The 22,125-nt window shown below is 35.7% G+C and overlaps 1 protein-coding gene across 1 annotated transcript in view; it reads left to right on the top strand.

The window, feature by feature from the left end:
* Positions 1–22,125, top strand: part of LOC306883239 (nucleophosmin-like) — a 34,561-nt gene that overhangs the window by 6,619 nt on the left and 5,817 nt on the right. Inside the window, exons 8-10 of the mRNA XM_079438363.1 lie at positions 3,782–3,865; positions 17,783–17,890; positions 21,159–21,233. Of these exons, the coding sequence (XP_079294489.1) occupies positions 3,782–3,865; positions 17,783–17,890; positions 21,159–21,233 (267 nt within the window). The remainder of the gene's footprint in view (positions 1–3,781; positions 3,866–17,782; positions 17,891–21,158; positions 21,234–22,125) is intronic.

The following is a 22,125-nucleotide window of genomic DNA, read 5'->3' as shown; positions in this document are numbered from 1 at the left end:
GGAGTTTCATATGCTCACCAAAGCAGCATTTATTTAATCAAAAATACAGTAGTATTGTAAAATTATTATTATTATATACTGTTTTAGTATGTTTTAAAATGTAATTTATTCCTGATGCAAAGCTGAATTTTCAGCATCATTACTTCAGTTTTCAGTGTCACACGATCCTTCAGAAATCCCGAGAAGCATTTCATATTATCACAGTTAAAAACGGCGTTTGTTTAACATTTGTGTAGAAACCTTGATTAATTAGTTTTTCAGAATTCTTTGAATTCAAAAGAACAGCATTTTATTAAATTTACTGAAATCTTTTGTTACATTCTAAAAGTCTTTACTGTCACTTTGGATCAATATAATGCTAAATAAAAGTATTAATTCACTCAGGAAAAATCCTGCTGACCCCAAACTTTTGAACAGTATTATGTTACATTGCTGAACATTAGCACTGTTGTCCTGAATGAAGCCATGTGACCAGCAGGTGCCAGTCTCTGCCTGAGACAGAGGATTTTGCATCACATATTCATCACCACCTGTTATTATCCCATCAGCGTTAAGAGCACATTACATTCTGTCTGTCTCTTCATATAACACACATTCTTCCTCCCTCGTGTCACCTCAGTGACTTCTCATCTTTATCATGTCTTGTTTGCAACCTTTCTTCATCCGTCTGTATTCATGGTCTGTCTGGATCGTAATGATCACATGTACACTGGGAAGATTCACAGACAGCCTGACTTCACCTCTCTACCCCTCACTTGCTTGTTTGGGGTCAGAAAATGAATGTAAATATGAAATTAACACTTTTATTCAGCAAGGATGTATTAAATTAATCAAAAGTGACAGTAAATATATTTATAATGTTACTGAAACATTTCTTTTTCAAATAAATGATCACATGTTTTCACCTTACTTTAGCCCGAAAAATAATGTTTTCTAATTTGAGTGGTATGGGTAGGTTTTCGCGGGAAATTCGAGCATGGCATTGCATCATTACGTCACGTCTGTAAACATAAAGAAGTTGTCCCGGCTAGTAGGCTATCACATGTGAAGATCCTGCAGGTGGCAGATCGTTTAGCCTTTTCTCACAGCAACTAGAATAATTGAAATGTATCATTTTGATGGTGGATTGTGATTTTAGAAAGGATGATGTGTTCATGAAACACATGTGAATGAAATGAAATGAAATAGTAGTTTTAAATATGCTTCTGATTACAGATAGCCTGGGATTACGAAAGATTTGTATTTTAAAGAAAACCAGTTCGAAGGGAGCATAGTTTGCTTTTTGGGTTAAAAGAATTTCTAAATATGAAATTCGAATGGTATGACAATTAGAGATTAGACTGTACAGAAATTAAAATCTACACGCTAATACACACTATACTCATAGTCATGCAATGTTGTTAACATTAATAATTTGAGAATAAAGTATAAAAGTAATAATAATTTGCACCGTTTAAAGTGATAGGAGTTAACCGCAGTGTTAATTTTGACAGCAAATTTTGATTTAGTTTTAGTCGTATTCTTTTGACTAAAATGCCATTTAGTTTTAGACATATTTTAGTCATCTGAATTGTTTTTAGTTTTAGTCTAGTTTTAAATCTAAATTTAGCCGACTAAATCTACAGTAAATTTAGTCGGCTAAAATCTAATGGGTTTAGTTACAGTGCATTTATTAAGCATTTCTCTAAAATTTCCAAACTCATTATATAGGTTTGATATAGTTTTTTTATCATGATAGACTGCAATTTAACTGCGGTGATACACAACATGCCTTTGTTCAAATGAAATAAAACCACTTCTCATAAAGAGCAAGAACATGGTCTTTTTAATGAAATACCAATGGTTATATAGGCTAGTTAAGCATTCTTTATAACAACTTGTTTACCATATTCTTCATTCTTTCAAGCAGACATTTATTTCTATAAATACATTTAGGTTAATCTTTAGGGCTACTAAAGTTTTTCAGTCAATAGCAGTGAGTGATTGTATGTCTTTCTTTTGTTGCTTGTTTAACATCAATGACTCGGACAATAGCAACTAAATTAGGCTGCTATCCCTTTAAAACCAAATGCACGGTGACGGATGCAATGGATGCAATGTACTGATACACGTTCTCCCTACTGCTTACGTTCACAGCTGTGTTTACGTGTATACTCCTCAAAACGGAAATTTCGACATCATTTTGTGTGTATTTCTCCGTTCATGCGACGTGGAAGAGTACTCGCGTGCTGTGAGACGCGCTTTCTGTGTGTATGCTCCAGTGTCTGCGCTCACAAAACTGGACCGAATTGAGTTCTCTCTTGCGTCGTCAGATTTATGCATATGTCTGCTCTCCTCGTACTCCCACATATTGACATTTTTGAACGTTTTATGGCTGTGCAGCAAGTGTATTTTAGCGTAAGTCCCGCCAGTTCATATGTTCGCATCTAACCTTCAGATGCAGCAGATTCGTTCTGAATGAATCTCTTCCCAAATCGTCCCTCCCTAACATTTTCGTCTTGTTTTTATTCGTTGACGAAAATGTCAATAGAGTTACGTCATAATTTTTGTCATTCAAAAAGAGTTTTGATGTGTAGTCTATTTATAATCTAAAACAGGTCTTCAACCCACTATCCTGCAATGTTTATTTCCAACCTGCTTCAGCACACCTGTAAATGTATTTTCAAGCAATCCCGAAGAGCTTGATTAGCTGCTTCAGGTGTGTTTGATTAGGGTCGGAGCTAAACTTTGCAGGACAGTGGGTCTCCAGGAGCAGGGTTGAAGACCTTTGATCTAAAACGTATTTAAATTAATGTAGTTAAAATTAAAAACTCAACTATTTATGCAACATTAAAACTCAGTGGAAATAAACTGAAATTGACAACCACAATATAACCTAATAACCCTGCTGTGTGTACGTGTATTAAAATGTTTGAGAGCGCGTGACCGTGTGTGTTTGTATGTGTGTTTAGAGATCAAAGCGTGTACATACCTGCTCTGTGAGGACTGATTCCTGCCCTGAGGAGGGACGACAGACGAGCACTTCTGTCACACGCTCCACATCCTCTCTCATCCCCCCATCCTGAATGCTTTCTTCTCTTCTCACAGCTTTTCAATCTCTCACTCTCTTTCTTTAGCCGTCTCAAGATCTATCAGGTCTTTAACTTGTTGATACTCACTGTTTATTTTGCTGGAAACACTTATGAAGTCTGTTTATGATTATTAATGTATGCTACAGTGTTCAAATAACACATTAGGACTTATAATGTACTCTAACTTTTTTCCTGAGAAAAATAGCAACTGTATAATTAGTTATAAGATGGTGATTTACATTTATAAAGCCTGATATAGTGTGTGTGTATAGATTCATAGAAAGTGTACAGTATTTCTTACTCTTCTCCATCCATATTTCTTTATTTCAACCTTTTTTACTCGTCTTTCTTCCGCTGTCTGTTTTTCTCTCTGGGGTATAGAGTTATAGAGCAATGACAGTGTCCTGTGGTCCCATTAGGCCGTGACTAGACAGGCTGCGCTTTCTACAAATTACTGCTCTCTTTCATCACGGCTCTCTGACAGCCGACTGGAATAAACATCTGAGAAGCGTATTGCGATACATCTCTGAAGAGCAAAGCCGTCACAATCACTCAATTCACAAACATTATCCGCTGTTATGATTCTAACACTGAGCATGACAGGTGACTGGTGCGGCTCTGTCTTTGACACGCGTTAAATATTTTCTCTGCACATTTTAACCTGGGATTTCAGTGTATCTCTTTTTCTTTCTCTCTGTCCATTTTTCCAGACCCCAGAGAAGAAGAAGAGCACAGATAAGCAGAACGGTTCTCCAGACAAGAAAGCCGGGACATCAGGGAAGCCCCAAACACAGGTAAGTTATGATTTGTAAAAAAAAAAATTAGTGCTGTCAAATGATTGATCACATCCAAAATAAAAGTTTTTGTTTACATAATATATATGTGTACTGTGTATATTTATTATGTGTATGTATAAATACACACGCATGTGTATATATTATTTTAATATATTAAATGTATTTATTTATAATATAAATTATATTAATATAAATATGGACTTGTAAATATTTTCAAAATATATACTGTACAGGGCTCGCAAAATTTCTAAATCCCTGGTAGCCCTTCGGGCAGGTACTCTTCAGATTTTGGTAGCCCGAAAATTAATTTAACTAGCCCAAATAAAATAAAGACCATAAATGTCAATCAAAAACATTTTCAATACACAAATATCAACGAATATCAAGGAAAGAGTTTTATTTTACTATTTACAAGGTATCTGCAGAATTCTTAAAAATCTATTTAAGGCAATTTGAAAAATTATTTCTTATACCGTTTAACGTATTTAAAAACCTTAAAAACTCTTCAATTTAGTTGTATCAAATTTAAGGACCCGTGGGAGCAATGTTCCCTCGAATTGTTTTTCTTGCTGAGCAAAACTTTTCTCTATTGGGCGGACATTTCGGGCACCTGAGCAAAAGCATTCTTTATACCAGACCTGTACAGCATGCACACAAAAGTGTGTAACTTTTAACTTTAATGTGCTATTTATATTTGATTTGACCCTTGATGTAACTAAATGATGTACGTTTTAGGTTACCTGAGAAAACATTTTTACTGTACAATACACTGCAGTTCAAAAGTTTGGATCAATAAAGTTTTTTAAAGAAGTTTCTTATGCTCATCAAGGCTGTATCTATTTGATAAAAAATGCTGAATATTATTTCACAAAATAATATTGTGAAATATTATTGCAATTTAAAATAAATGTTTTCCATTTTAATATACTTTAAAATGTAATTAATTCCTGTGAAGCAAAGCAGTATTTTCAGAGTCACATGATCCTTTAGAATTCATTCTAATATGCTGAGTTTTAATCAATGTTGGAAACAGTTGTACTGCTTTTTTTTTTTAAATATTATATATATACACTCACCTAAAGGATTATTAGGAACACCATACTAATACTGTGTTTGACCCCCTTTCACCTTCAGAACTGCCTTAATTCTACGTGGCATTGATTCAACAAGGTGCTGAAAGCATTCTTTAGAAATGTTGGCCCATATTGATAGGATAGCATCTTGCAGTTGATGGAGATTTGTGGGATGCACATCCAGAGCACGAAGCTCCCGTTCCACCACATCCCAAAGATGCTCTATTGGGTTGAGATCTGGTGACTGTGGGGGCCATTTTAGTACAGTGAACTCATTGTCATGTTCAAGAAACCAATTTGAAATTATTCGAGTTTTGTGACATGGTGCATTATCCTGCTGGAAGTAGCCATCAGAGGATGGGTACATGGTGGTCATAAAGGGATGGACATGGTCAGAAACAATGCTCAGGTAGGCCGTGGCATTTAAACGATGCCCAATTGGCACTAAGGGGCCTAAAGTGTGCCAAGAAAACATCCCCCACACCATTACACCACCACCACCAGCCTGCACAGTGGTAACAAGGCATGATGGATCCATGTTCTCATTCTGTTTACGCCCAAATTCTGACTCTACCATCTGAATGTCTCAACAGAAATCGAGACTCATCAGACCAGGCAACATTTTTCCAGTCTTCAACCGTCCAATTTTGTTGAGCTCGTGCAAATTGTAGCCTCTTTTTCCTATTTGTAGTGGAGATGAGTGGTACCCGGTGGGGTCTTCTGCTGTTGTAGCCCATACGCCTCAAGGTTGTGCGTGTTGTGGCTTCACAAATGCTTTGCTGCATACCTCGGTTGTAACGAGTGGTTATTTCAGTCAAAGTTGCTCTTCTATCAGCTTGAATCAGTCGGCCCATTCTCCTCTGACCTCTAGCATCAACAAGGCATTTTCGCCCACAAGACTGCTGCATACTGGATGTTTTTCCCTTTTCACACCATTCTTTGTAAACCCTAGAAATGGTTGTGCGTGAAAATCCCAGTAACTGAGCAGATTGTGAAATACTCAGACCGGCCCGTCTGGCACCAACAACCATGACACGCTCAAAATTGCTTAAATCACCTTTCTTTCCCATTCTGACATTCAGTTTGGAGTTCAGGAGATTGTCTTGACCAGGACCACACCCCTAAATGCATTGAAGCAACTGCCATGTGATTGGTTGATTAGATAATTGCATTAATGAGAAATTGAACAGGTGTTCCTAATAATCCTTTAGGTGAGTGTATATATATATATATATATATATATATATATATATATATATATATATATATATATATATATATATATATATATATATATATACACAGTATTTTTTGGGACCTGTGATATTTAAAAAAAAAAAAAGTTAAAAAGAACAGTGTTTAGTCAAAATAGAGATTTTGTGTTACATTATAAACTATTCAAAATTTTGGGGTCAGAATTTTTTTTCTTTCTTTTTTAAAGATACTTTAAAAAAAGTTTAAAGAAAGTTAAATAAGCTTTATTCAGAAAGGATGTGTTAAATGGATAAAATTGATAGTAAAGACTTCTATTGTTAGAAAATATTTCTATTTTGAATAAATGCTGTTCTTTTAAACTTTTTATTAATCAAAGAATCAAAGAAAAAAGTAACACAGGTTCCAAAAAAATATGAAGCAGCACAACAGTTTCAACACTGATGATAAATCAGAATATTAGAATGATTTCTGAAGGATCATGGGACACTGCTGGCGTAATGATGCTGAAAATTTAGCTTTGATCACAGGAATAAATGCTATTTTAAAGTATAGGTATTAAAATAGGAAACCAATATTAGAAATTGCAATAATATTTGACTATATCACTGTTTTTTTCTGTATTTTTTAAATCAATACAGCCTTGATGAGCAAGAGACTCAAAGTCAAAAACCTGATAACTGATCTTGTTTTTGAGTCTATAATATAGGCCTAACATATATTATCAAAACAAACTATTTAAACTGATAGAATAGAATAGAAACTGAAGCAAAACTTAAGCTGAGATCTGTGTTAAATAAAAAAAAAGTGAACATATGAATTCGTCCATAGCTGTCTAAACATCGTTATGAAGTACAGTTTGTACAATACTCTTGTGTGTGACTGTTCATTTTTCAGAGTTTTGTTACTGTTCTTTGCCCATCCTCCGCTATTTCCAGCACTTAATCAAGCCACTCTTCGTTAATACATGAAGATGTTTTATTTCACATGTCATTGCGTTTCCGTCGGGCAGGACATGATATATTTTGGTAGCCCGACTGGAAAACACAATAGCCCCGGGACGTCGGGCTAGCGATTTTGCGAGCCCTGCTGTATGTGTGTGTATGCATATATACATAATAAATATACAGAGAACACACATATTATGCAAACAAAAACTTTTATTTTAGATGCGATTAATCACGATTAACCGTTTGACAGCACTAAAAAAAATACAAAGTTAGCAACAGTTCAGAATAGATGTGGCCAGTATGGCAAAAATCTTCAAAGCAATCATGTTATTAGTAATTGGTAATGGTGTAATATCACAATACAGCCATTTTTGGCTGGTAAAATGGTTTTAATATTAAATATCCATGCCTATATGTGGATAATTAAGCAAACTCAGTTTCTTTTTCAAATGAAATGTAAAACCTATTTTATCTTATTTGGTATTTGATGGATGCAAACCAAAAGATAAGATTATTCATAATAAATGAAGTCTGGCATTAGTGCAAAAACCGCTTCACAGTATGTAACACTTTGGTAAAGAAAACAAACAAGTTCTGATGTACATGGAAAGGTTTTTCTATGGTCACTGTATATACTGTCATACTGATCAGGTCTGCTTCAGGATAAGTTTGTTTGGGTCACGGCAAGATGTAGGAGCCGTCTGGGTTTCAGGTTTTGGTATTCAGTCCGTGTCCCATTTCCAAGCCGTGCCAACCAAAAGCCAAAGTCTACCAGTGGATGCCAGAGGTAATTCTTACCAAACGTCCAGGTGCAGTTTAGGACGCCGACGACATGGCAGCCTCACAGAGAAAACCACGGGATAATGAGATGGCCTGTCTTTGTTTACGATCAGCCAACACCGCCAAAAGCAAAATGTGAATTAGACCAGCAGTACCCCTAAAGATAGATGTGTGCAACAGCATTCAAAACTCCAGCTGTGATTAGCTGAAAACCGCCCAGTCTTGGGAGGACACGACGATCCCGAAGCCATTATTTCTGTATCTTTTTTTTTTTTTTTTCAATGCACTTAATGCACTTTTAATAATCAAGCATTTTAGAGAAAAACATCTTGACATTCAAAGGTTTTCTTTTAAGTCATGGAAAAGGGCCATTGTGTTTTCCCATGCAAGGAAATGGTGAAGCGCTCTTAACTAGCTGCTGGTGGCAACAATCCCAAAACGCCCAATTTGAAGGGTCATTTGTGGTCTGCTTTAAAACAACAAACTACTCACAAAGCCACGGCCTTCTGGCAGGGTGACTGATGTTGGGAATCTGAAATGCATTCACCAGACTTTCTTCTAATCACATATTTTCCTTCTTTGACCGGTGCACATGCAGTTGTGTGGGGTTGAATTTTCTTTGATGTAGATTTTTTTCTCTTTCACTGTAATTGTGGAGCTGAATCAGAAAGATGAAGGAGTAGGAACGCTACACACAGTAAAAGTTCTTCAAAGACATCCAGAGAAATAGCAGTCATCCACACAGAACGCAAGAACAGTGTGAACTTGAGAGAGAAGTTGAGTGCACAAATTGGGTTACTGAAGTAAAAATTAATTTTATCATACATTTTTTTATTTATGTGTATGCTTTAAATATTTTTTCTACACTCCTTAAGGCATAATGCCAAAGCAAAATTTGTGATAGCTTAAAAAAAAGAAAAAGCTGAAATTTTACTATCATACCCTTTACTATGACATTTGAAATTTTACTCAAGGTGGATCCCATTTTTCTGGATGCTCTGTGAGATGTTTCTACACATTGATTGGAGTAAATCTGTAGCAAATTCAATTGATTGGACCCAATTTGGAAAAACACCCAGCTGTCTATATAAGTTCTAACAGCTGAAAATGCATATCGGAGCAAAAATCAAGCCATGAGGTCAAATGAATTGTCTGCAGAACTCAGACAGGATTGTGTTGAGGCACAAATTTGCTTAAGGCTGTTACATTAAAGGTTGCTTCCATAATTATTAAATGGAAGAATTTAGGAACAACCAGAAGTCTTCCTACAGCTGACAGCTCGTCCAAACTGAGCAATCGGGGAGAAAGAACATGGAAGAAAATCCCCAAATCTAGGAGTGCAACGCTTGTCCCATCATAACCAAAAAGACTTGAAGCTGTAATTGTTATCAAAGCAGCATTGGCATCATTTACCAACTAAAAGCTTAAACACATTTGCTACTTTAAATGTTAACTGAAATAAAATACAAAAAGTAAACTTACTTTTGCTAGTTTCAAAGGCATAATATTTCAGTACTTAACTAAAACAAAAAAAAATAATAAATAAATAAAAATAATATGGTTTTAATTATTTCATTAATTAGTTTTTTATTTTGGTTTTAGTACAAAAATAATGCATATATACTATAGACATATTTAAAAATAACTAACAAAATGACCATTTAAATTTTAAATGAATACAAAATATAAAAATTTAAATTTAATTTGAATTAACAAAAAAATATAGCATATCTACTATATATAGAGGTACTAAAATAACAGCAAGGACTGAGTTAAAGTTTAAATTGTACTGCAGTTTCTGAATTGATTACATTATTCGTTGTGTTCCATGGGAAGAGAAGTCTATTACCTTATAAAAGGACACAGCTTTGTCAAATAATTTTTTACATCAAATAAAATGTTTTTGTATTGCAGTTCATCACAGAGCTCTAAAGACAGTTTTGTCTTTATGGAGAAAATTAATGGAGGAAAAAAATCAAACCAATGACCATTAAAAAGTGGACAGTCACCGTTGCGCTCTATTGAGTTCCAGATTTAAATATGCCCAAAAATGTCCATCAGGCTTTGCCTTTCACACATCCCAAAGGGATTTGACAAACGAGATGACCAATTACCTAAGTGGGCAAGTTTTTTGCAGGTGATAAACAAAGGCGAGACTGAACTTTCACCACTTTAAATTGAAATATGTCCAACCTCTGACCCCTGGAACACACCCCTGCAGGACAGGTTTAAACCTTTACAGGGTGACCTTTGGTCTTGGCATTCAAACCCGGACCACCTTTAACACGTAAGCACCCACACAATGTGTGAAACGTCCCTGAACAATGTCAAAATGAGTTTCCCATCGTTCCCGCTGGCAGTTCACTTGACCAAACAATGTAAGACTCAGTAAGCATGTTATTAGCATCGTAGATGCCTGACGTGAGGAGCACTAATTACCTACTTTTATAGAAACACCCGGGGGGCTGTGTTTGTGTGTGCACCCACATTTGGCTAATTCCATAATGGCCATGTTGTGGTGCAAGGCATGCTTGTTAAAACACCTGACGAGATTAGACAGTCAAGTAGACATCCTCCCATCTTTCTCAAACTCTGGCACTTTTTACACTTCTGCTTCCGGTCGGTACACTTCTACTCATCCTTCTCTGCATCCTTGTTTCCGGTGGCCACTCCTCTGACATTAGAAATCATTAGGGCTTGGTGTTGGGTGTCCCCGCAGGCCATGAGGCGAGCGGAAACAGAGTGCTCTGTCATTAGAGCATGGCAGACGCTGCATTGCTTAACAATTTGCATTCTCCCAACAGAGAACTATATATCTGTATGACTGCATTAAGAAAAATCGCTTGCATTTCATACTGACATGCACTAGCAGTTGTGGAATGCTCTGTAAGACTGTATTTGCGTGTAGAAACAAGTTTAGTACAATAGTATGGAACTAAGATGCTTTCATCTGTGAATGGCATGTGCGCTGTCATAAACTATACAAGAATATTCATGCCTAAAGTCCAGTTAGTTTTATGTTAGTCAGCCTCAGCCGCAACGCAAACAGACTGCTCATTGAGCATCATGGTAAGCGATTCCTCCAAATGGCAATCTCTATTCTGATTGGCTAATTTCTGGCAGTTTTATGCACAATTGTAAGTCTAATTTCAGATTCACCTGCCTGTTGTGTACAAAAGTGAATTGTGGTCTATGGACACACGACGACGTTTTAAAATTAGTTACAATTTTTTAAAGTTCTAAATTTTGGAGTTAGTACTTTTTCTTTCTTTTTTTACTTTTATTCAGCAAGGATGCATTAAATTCATTAAAAGTGACAGTAAACACATTTATAATGTTACAAAAGATTTCAGTTTCACAAATTATTATAAAGTATATTTAATTAATCCAAAAATCCTTATAAACAAGGTATCATGGTTTCCTTAAAAAAAAGAAACTATTTTTTTTAATATTGATAACAATAAGAAATGTTTCTTAAGCAGCAAATCAACATAGAATGTTTTCTGAAGGATCATGTGACAGTGCCTATATTATAAATATATTCAGCATTGCATCACAGGAATAAATTACTTTGTAAAATATATTCAAATAGAAAGCAGTTATAATTTTTTTTTTTATAATATTTTACAATATTATAATTTTTACTGAATTTTTGATTAAATAAATGCAGCCTTGGTGAGAAAAAGACACTTCTTTGAAAAACATAAAAAATGTGAATGACATTTATGTATTTACATTTATGCATTTGGCACAGGTGCTTTTATCCACATTGCATTCAAGGTATGCATTTTATCAGTTCATTCATTCCCTATGCCATAAAATATAATCATTATATTTCAATCAGAATGAGAAAATGAAGTGGCTGTTAACTGAGTTGTTATGCACTTAGTCAGAAATCTGCCAGGGCATGCAAGTGTTTGAGAGTGGATGCTGAGAAGAGCCTGAGAAGACGGCTCTATGGACACTTGTAAAATCGATTCCTATTAGGGAGCTGAGACGGTTACCTATCCTAACATACATAAAAACTGCATTAGTGTAATAGAGCTGCGAACAATGTGCAAGATCATTCGTAATGTCCCTGGTTGTTAAAGGTCAGTAAAGTTTTGAAGTTACATGCTCGATTATGGTTCAGAGGAGTCGCGTTTGTGTGTATTGAGGACAGCTGATTACATCAAATGCTAGCGTGCTAATGATTAAGTGCTGTCCCCTGGCATCTGTAATCAGTGTCTGGCGTAGATTAAAAAGCTCGCTGCACTCTCTGTCTGTCAGCTGTCTTGACTCTACAGCTGTCCTTTCCCAACACACAAAAACGCCCTGCTATATAATGACTGCACCACACCGGGCCTCTCTGGCCTTCTGCCAGTCCTGTGTGTGTGTGTGTGTTGTGAGTGCATTTGTCCTTTAATCTGATACCTTTTGATCTATCGCATGCTTGTCAATCGCTACAGAGGAAAAGGGGATTATTTATTTTGTTCTTACAAAGAAAGACTGGAAGACATTGTCCGTTAATTTGTTCCTCCTTCACTTTCTTCTTTCATCTAGCAGGACCAAAAGTTCTGGAGGATTCTTGTGGGTTGTTTACCTGTTCGCCTTGAAGCTGAACTAGTACACAATGATGCATTTAGAGATGCTTTGGTTTTGTGGTGTTTTCACTTTTTTGAAAGAACCAAATTTAGACAAAAAAAAAGAAACTCTGTTCTTTTTGTTTTCACACTGTACTTGGCTCTTAAACTGGACTCAACTGGACTATTTTTTCATTAGTAGGACTGGGAAAATTTATTTGCATTAATTTCTTTAATGCAAACTGTTTAAAATGCGTTTGTGTGTGTATAGTATTATTTTAAAATGATTTATATGCTATTGTAGTATTCGTTCATATATTTGTTAATATTTTGAATTACTTTTCATTTTAATTTTAGCTCTAGTTTATTTCAGTTTTATTAATTTTAGTTTCCAAGGCAATAAACTCATTTTCACTCTAATTTTCAAGTTTGTTGTTTATCTAATATTTATAATTTAGGTTTAATTCAGCTTTATTTAAATTAATTTCAATGAATGAATATTATATTTATTTATTGTTTTAGTTAACGACAACAATGAATTCAGCTAATTCAGCTTCCATTTGTTCCATTTCCTGAGGCCATAAAAAGTATTAAAATATATATAAAAGTATCTGCTTTAAAAAAAAATAAATTGATATTAGACATGTAATCACACCACCTCTCAAGATGGTCTCAGTTGGGTTCACGTTTAAGGGCACCGAGGTAATTTGAAGCATTCATATATTCACGTATGCCAGAAGTCTTCATGCTTTACATCTCCATTTCTTCCTTGTTCCATTTTTCTTTCACTTACTGTGTAAAACAAGACTCTGTCCATCAGTCTAACCCTACAATCAGTGTGGATTCCTGGCTGGGCTGCATGCATGAACAGGCCAGTGTGTGTTTGTCTGTGAGAGAGAGAGAGAGAGAGAGAGCTTATTTCAGTCTGCAGAGGGATAGTATCTCTCTGCTGAAAGCTGGAGACGCACCTGTGCCCAATGAGCACACAGACACAGACCCGCTCTTTTAGAGAGTGGACACCAGATTCTTTAGTGAAGCTGTAATAATACAGACATTTGCCCTCACAATCTCTCAGACCTTCTGTACTATGACGGAGTATAGAGAGCACATAAACATTTTACTTTCAAAGCACCAGCACAGACACCGTTTACACCTGGTAAACTTTCCTGGCTTTGAAAGAAAATTACCATCCGATGTAGTCACGAAATCAGAGATCCGCCCTCCTAAAGACGATCACAAGCGGTCACAGGAGACGTTTCTAGCATCTGCTTACAGCACTTGCGTGTACTTGAGGTAAACTGACTTCAAACACAAGCTGTGTCCAAAACCTAAAAAATCATTCACATGGACACTCATAAACAGCCTAAATGTAGATTTACGTATTTAAATTGCATATAAAATTCCATCCATCTGGAATGCATTAACATGAACAAATGAATAACCTTAATGTGATGCATATTTGCCAGTCAGTCATAAATGAAACGGGTAAGAAACAGCCGAAAATCATGGCATAGTTTATATTAATAATTTGCATATATTTGATTTTATTTAAATAAGCATATTTAAGCTCAGAATCAGCATAAATCTGTTAAAGGGTTAGTTCACCCCAAAATGAAAATTCTGTCATTAATTACTCACCCTTATGTCATTCCAAACCCGTAAGACCTTCGTTCATCTTCGGAACACAAATTAAGATATTTTTGATGAAATCCGAGAGTTCTCTGACCCTCCGTAGACAGCAAGGTCCAGAATGTCCAGAAAGGACATTGGTAAAATAGTCAGTGTGACATCAGTGGTTCAACTTCAATTTTGCGAAGCTAAGACAATACATTTTGTGCGTAAAGAAAACATGAATAACATTTAACAATTCCTTTCCCCCGAGTTACTGTCTTCCGAAATTTTGGAGAGTACCCAAGAACGTAATCTGCGTAATCGGCGTTGTTTACGCTTGGGGTAAAGCGTGCGTATTTGTTGTGATACTCTCCAAAATGGCGGAAGACTGAAACTCGGGGGAGAAGAGTTGTTGAATAAAGGCGTTATTTTTGTTTTCTTTGCGCAAAAAAAGTATTCTCGTAGCTTCGCAAAATTGAACGTGTTTGTACGTTTCTGGACCTTGGTACATTACAGTTGCGTTGCTGTCTATGGAGGGTCAGAGAGCTCTCAGATTCCATCAAAAATATCTTAATTTGTGTTCTGAAGATGATCGAAGGTTTTGAGGGTGAGTAATTAATGACAGAATTTTTATTTTGGGGTAAACTAACCCTTTAAACGTGAAAGCAATTACATTTACAATTAGCATCCTTAAAATATGGCTAAAATATATTCATGGAAAAAGCACGATTTAGTTAAAATGTATGAGATTAAAAAGAGAAAAAAAATTATTTGAGGATAAATGTATAAACCAGGTTGTGTATTTAAAAAAAAAAAAAACATTTAGTCTGTTGGTAGAAATCTTACCTGATTCTTAAGTTTCATTTATGAATGATTACAAATAAGCATCACAAAGTTTGTTAAAACTAATCCAAATGGATGAAAATTTTATATGCAACTTAGTGCGATATGTAGCAAATTATAAGCTCAAAAGGGCATTGTATATAAATAATTACAATTAATTATGATTAATTACAATTATTTATATCGCAGAATTAAATTGCCATTAACTGATCTGTCCGTCCAGCGAACATTCAGTGCAAGTTCATATCAACTCTAAGAAAGGATATTTGCTTGGCCACAGAAAATACTTTCCTATTAATGCATTAGAGCAGGGGTGCCTAACCCTGCTCCTGGCGATTGACTGTCCGGCAAAGTTCAGCTCCAACTCTAATCAAACACACCTGAAGCAACTAATTAAAGTCTTCAGGATCGCGTGAAAATTAAAGGCAGGTGTGTTTGATTAGAGTTGGAGCTAAACTTTGCAGGACAGTCGATCGCCAGGAACAGGGTTGGGCACCCCTGCATTAGTGCATGTAGCGAGGGTCAAAATCATAAAGAGACATTTAATTTGCAAGGCGGAACCAGAAACCCATGTAATTTGTGCACACAACTTTTATTAACTAAACACTAACGCAAACTAGTCAAACAAACAAACATACAATCACTCATACATGGGGAAAGGGCAGATGAGAGTTGATGGATGAAACCATCAGGAAACCAGAGAATGAAGCTGTGAAAAGAGTCAGTTAACCACCTGAATAAAACCATCAGCGCCATTTATAACTGGGTCTGTGGCTTATACTAAACCTCTGTTTCGTTTAGTTAAATTGTACGATACTTGCAATGCCTTTGGTCTTTGAACGAGTGTCCGGATGCAGTCTCGGATGAAAGTTCTGATGGTTTGAAGGTTTGGTGGTGTTGGAGTTCTTCAAGTTCTTCCGGGTTTGAAGGGTGATGAACTCCAAAAGATGTTATTCTGGCTCGGTGGTAATTGGGAGTTTCTTCCCAGGTAGAAAAGGGAAAAAAAGAGCTAAGAAAGAGATATGCTGAGATCCGAGGATCCTTTGTTGAATGGAGAGTCAAGGCCGCAAGGCCTGGCACAAAAACTTAAGGGTCCAGAAGAGTTTTAGCTCACATCCTCTTAGGATCTAACAGAACCGCAGACTGCCGGGCGTCACTGATGTGAGAGCTTTATCTGCTATAGAGGTCACACCTCTGGGGAGTCAAAGAGCCTATGGTGACTTTTGGAGGGAACGTTTACGACTCTTTGTCTCCATGCATGGTAATTTGCATATGAACTGGATTGGAAGTTGATATACAAACTATTAAAGATTCTTAGAACACTTATATGTTGCATAGGTATCGACATATAATATACACACTCAATTAGATAATCTGAAGACGAATTGATAGAGACCAAACATGGTATAAGTGAGGTGATATTAACTAGTGTTCTATCATAAGCATGCATAAAACAGGATACCATATACAAGAACAGTAATAATATACACAATGACCTGAAGATATGCGTGTTCATTCAAAGAAAGGATTTTCTATGAATTAATTATTTAATTAGAGAAGAGTCCATTTTTATGGCATAATGTCTCTTTCCTAAGGGGAAATGAAGTGAGTTGCTCTGCCCGCACTTCTTTGAGCAATAAAACAAGTGTTATCAGATGGGTTGCCATGGAACCAGAGGCCTGTTCTACCTTTCTTAGGTGTTAGATGCGTTTCGGCGGAGGGTCCACAGACCCTCTTAGTTTACCTTTTGGTTAGGTGAGGGGGCATAAGAGATTATTTGTTAAATATAACAAATAGTTGTCTGATTGGTCCAAATGTTACAAGTGGAAGGTGGAAGAATGCATCCAATATTTTTGGTTTCTGTGATGGAAAGGATAAAAATGGCATTGGCCACATTTCCTTTCTTTTTCCTATTATGATTCAATTTTTACTTTTAAAAAAGCACTGCAGCCAGTTAATATTCACTTAGTTATCGCTAAAGCTCACTAGGATTTGTACTCACTCATTTGATGTTGTGGGGCTCTGAAAACAGTTGTTTCTTACAAAAAATCAGTAAATTGCAAAAATGACTCTGAAAAGTGAAGTTAGGTCTGAAAACCTGCAGGGTCCTTGCTTATCCTCCTTGGCTATTATATTTATGGACATTAATATAGTTTAAAATTGGGGGTTTTTGCCACAGTCATGTACACAATGATGTTAATGGTGCTGATACATTAAGGTATTGATCTCTGTATAACATTAGGGTGTTTAGAAATGATAGTCTTGTCACTGAAAAACAAGTCATTTATTCCTCCTCCTGGCAGAGCGTCCCATCCCCCCGCCACATCTAAGAGCTTCGGGCTTGTTTTCTCCTGCATGGAACCAATAAAAGGATCATTTGTACCCATTCCAAATTTGTCTAAGGATGCTGTCATTAGTGCAGAGGTCTGTGGGCCAGACTAGGCCACTGGTTATTAAGGCTAAATGGGTCAAGGAGCCTGATGTTTGTTATGAATGAGAATAAACATTTTTGATTGTACATGGCCTTTTGTTGTCAATATCTAGCATGATTTTTGAAATCTGATGCTATTAGACGAAAACAGAACTTGAGCTGAATGAAGACCGTGTTGTCTGCTGTAGAGGTGCTTTATACTGAATTCAATTCTTCATAATTGACCTTTTTTCAACATCAGCAATGTTATTGAACTTAACTGAATCAACATTGAACAGCAGAATTGGGATTTGTCTCATATTTGATGAAGTTTGCATCACTGATTCTGTTATTTTCCTCTTTATTAATGTGAAGCTGCTGTTAAACTACTTGTATTGTATAAAGCACTACAATATAAATAAGTTAACTTTAACTTTTCTAGATTCAAAGAATTAGCATTTTTCTTGTTTCAGACACCACAGAAAGCAAAAGACAAGTCTGCAGCAGGGCCTTCTGGGAAGTCTCCCAGCACACCCAACCTGAGCGAGGTCAAAAGCAAACTTTCATCAGCAGCTAAAGAGGTACATATTCCCTTTCACATTGATATTTGTCTCTCTGCTACATGTGAATGCATTACTTTTCTGTAATCACACACATGCTTTAGCTCTGACATATATACATACAAACAAACACACACACACACACACATGCTGTGTGTTAACAGCAATAAGTGCGTCGACTTAGCAGATGATGAGGTGGTCAAATGTTAATGAGGTGTCTGAGTTAAAGGCCGGAGGGGGGATGACCAGCTATATGACATCACCATATCAGGATTATCCAGTCTTTCTGAGTCTACCTGCTCACTTCCTCAATCAGTTCCAAAATGCACCCCTGACCACTAACCCTCTTCATCCTCACATCCTCAGATCCATAAGAGCCTCCTGATCTTTGTGAGGCTCTCATTACATTGCTATGTTTTTGAAACTGATCCTTTAAATGTTAAAAGACTGCATGCAAACACACCATGCAGCGAGATGCTATAAGATTTTTTTCATAATGTGAATTTATCGCACGTGTGATATGCTGTCATTCTTTATTCAGTTTGTCAAAACAAACTACACAAGGTAAACTATTATAAAGTCTATTATAAATATATGCAAAACGCTTGTCTCGTCAGCACCACCTACATAATTGTTCAACAGTTTGGGGTTGGTAACATTTTTGTGTTTTTTGAAAGAAATCTTATGTTTAAAGAAGTCTTATGCTCACTAATGCCGAGTTCACACTGCACGATTTTCAAAGTCATCGGATCACCGTTGTTTTCACACTGCACGACTATCTGGGGTAGCATTCAGTCGCTGATGTGTTCACATTGCACGATCGGCGACAGGAGGTTACACTTCATGACTTTACAATCTGGTCCGCAAACTACAGCCAAACGCACACGAGAAATGATAAGTTAATATCGCAAGATCACGCTGATATTATGGTCTATAAGTCCTCCCAGAACACACAATAATTAACAAAGATGACTTGTTAACAAACATACTTCTGCTGGGAAATTTATATATAAACATATTCAAGTAGCCTACTTGAAAGTGAAACCAACGTGTTGTGCATTTTATAAGGAGTTTATTTCTTATAGCCTATAAAAGCCCTCGAATTGATGAAAAAGAAAAATGCAATAAATCTATTGTCCTTTATAGAAGAATATTATTTACAGGAAAAACCCTAGCCCCTTATTCATCTTCATGTAGCATACCTGTTCTGTATAATGCAAAAATGTAGGCACGTTGTTTGTAAATGGCGTTATCGTTAATCGCTTTGTAAAAAAAAAAAAAAAAAAAAAAAAAGCCCTCCCCGAACTTAGCGCTGCCCTTTATCTTGCTCTCTCATTGGCTGTAGGTCATCTCCGATGTATTTTTCAGTTAGAACTCATTCACACAGCAGGATTGTGAATCGCTGACAGCTCCAGATATTTAGCATACCAAATATTTCACTGGCGTCGGCAGAGCATCGGTGATTTGATAATTCACACTGCGCGATGGTGAAATAGTGAAAAATCAGGCTAAAATCGTGCAGTGTGAACTTGGCATAAGGCTGCATTTATTTAGTTAGAAATACTGTAAAACGTAATATTTCTAAATTATTAAAATGTAAAAAAAATCTAATTTCTATTTGAATATATTTTAAAATGAAATTGAATTCTGTGATGCACAGCTGAATTTTCAGCATCATTCCTCCAGTCTTCCAGTGTCACATAATCCTTCAGAAATTATTCTAATATGCCAGTTTCTGCTCAGAAGCATTTTTTATTATTATCAATGTTGAAAAGAGTGCTTAATAAAAAAAGAATGTTGCTGCTTAATCTTTTTTGTGGAAACTATGATTATTGATTCTGAAAATTTTTCAGAATTCTTTGAATAGAATGATCGAAAGAAGAGCATTTATTTAAAATACACTGGCGTTTAAAAGTTTGGGATCAAAGATTTTTTTTTTTTTAAATAAGTTTCTTCTGCTCATCAAGGCTGTATCTATTTGATAAAAATATAGATTTTTTTTTTTATTTTGTGAATTATTATTGCAATTTAAAATAACAGTTTTTCTATTTTAATATACTTTAATATATAATTTATTCCTGTGAAGCAAAGCTACATTTTCAGCATCATTCCTCCAGTCTTCAGTGTCACATGATCCTTCAGAAATCATTCTAATATGCTGATTTATAATGTGTTGGATTTTTTTTTTTTTTTTTTTTTTTATCTGTGATGCTTTGATAAATAAAAAGTTTAAAAAGAACAGTGTTTATTCAAAATAGACAAGGGGTCAGCAAATTTCTTCCCTTTTTTTTTTTTTTTTTTTTTTTTTAAGAAATTAATACTTTTTTTCAGCAAGGATGTGTTAAATGGATAATAAGTGATAGTTTCTATTTTTAAGAAATGCTTGAATAAATGTAACATTTTTATTTGTCAAAGAATTATAGAAAAATTAGCACAGGTTCCAAAAAAATATTAAGCAGCACAACAGTTTCAACACTGATAATAAATCAGCATATTAGAATGATTTCTGAAGGATCATGTGACATGTGAAAATTCAGCTCTGTCTCACATAAATAAATTATATTAAAAGTATATTAAAAGAGGAAACCAATATTAGAAATTGCAATAAATGTTTCACAAAATATTACAGTTTTATTTCAGTATTTTTGATCAATTAAACACAGCCTTGATGAGCATAAGAGACTCTAATCTGATCCCAAAATGTTGAATGTCAGTGTAGATATCTTGGTAACATTCTAAATGTCTTTACTGTCACTTTTGCTCGATTTAATGCATCCTTGCTGAATGGAAGTATTAATTTCTTACTGACCTCCAACTTTTGAATGGTAGTGCACATACTGAGGGACTAGTCAACAATATCTACATATTCAATATCTACAATCAACAGCAGGTTGAAAAAACCCTTAACATTCCTTATAGACATCTTTACGCTAGTTGTACACTTCTTAAAAATGGCAGAAACAGAAGAGCGAGATGAATAGTATGTTGTGCCGTAATATCTAGTTTAAAACTGGAAGGATACAATGGATGGATTGTGTTGAGCAGATATGATGATTTGTGTCCGTGTGATTTCATTCGGTCTGCTGTAGATAAGGGGAACTGGAATTACTGTAAAGGCCACAAAAAATGTGAGTTCACTGAAGTGCGTCCAACACCCAACGACTCACCCTGTTCATCACGGCAGCAGTGCTCTGGCTTCGAGTCAGGATGATCTCAACACTTAGCAGAGAGACACAAGTGATTACAAAGGGTCATTTCATTTCTACAAAAATATGTTTCTCTGAAACAGGGGAGGCCACTTCCAAAGACGGAACAGAAGTTTGAGAACTACGCTAGAAGCTGTTTCAGGATCTCCGATAAACAAGTGAGTATCGCTGCTTTCATAAAGCACTGTCACCCTCTGGCTGGACTATTTCTAGTGTTCACACGTTGTGTAAAAAGCATGTATGGCCCTGACAAAATTTATCAACACTTCTAAGACGTCTTTTATGTAGGAAATGTAGGAAAGACGCTTCAGCTCAGAAGATGAGACATTCCTCAGCCGGTGAAGAGATACAGAAGCATCAGGCTTGAAATGTACTCTATTATGCAAAGGGAAACTTAACTATGTCCAGTTCAACATAGTTATATGCGTTCTTGCATTACTGGAAAGTAACAAACCTCAAGGCAGTGTTATTTTAGTGTCACTGAAATACTAATATAGTTTTTATTAAAGGGGTCCTATTATGCTCTTTTACAAAGTCTTGATTTTGTTTTGTGGGTGTACTAGAACATGCTCTCATGCTTGGTGGTTCGAAAATCGCATTATTTTTCACATAATTTACATTATTCTCTTTCTCCCCAGCCTGACACAAACGGCTCGATTAGTTCCGGGTTTGATGAAGGCTGCTTTCCAAAAAAACAAATTGTGTTTTGATTGGTTAGCTGTCCCAGTGCATTGTGAATGTGATTGGCGAACAGCTAAGACGGCGTTTCAGTATTGCCCCGCCCCTTGCCAGAACAGCAAGTTCGTCAATATTTCCATATGAATTCAGACCTTGAGAATATTGAACAAGAGAACCTTTGCATGTACGGATATTGCAAGACATAGTAAAGTGGTAATGTTATTGTTGTTTTGTTTTTTTTGCCTTAATCATGTTTTAGATAGGATGTCAACAACAGATTAAAATAACTGCAATGACTATGTACAGATAAGTGCAACGGTAATATGTATTATGTTTATTATTCTTTAATTCTAACATTATAAAATTAATTGC

The sequence above is a fragment of the Barbus barbus genome (genome assembly GCF_936440315.1).
Source record: "Barbus barbus genome assembly, chromosome: 17".
Taxonomy (NCBI): Eukaryota; Metazoa; Chordata; class Actinopteri; order Cypriniformes; family Cyprinidae; genus Barbus; species Barbus barbus.
Note: the sequence above shows the minus strand (reverse complement) of the source record. Positions and strands in the feature narration are given on the sequence as shown.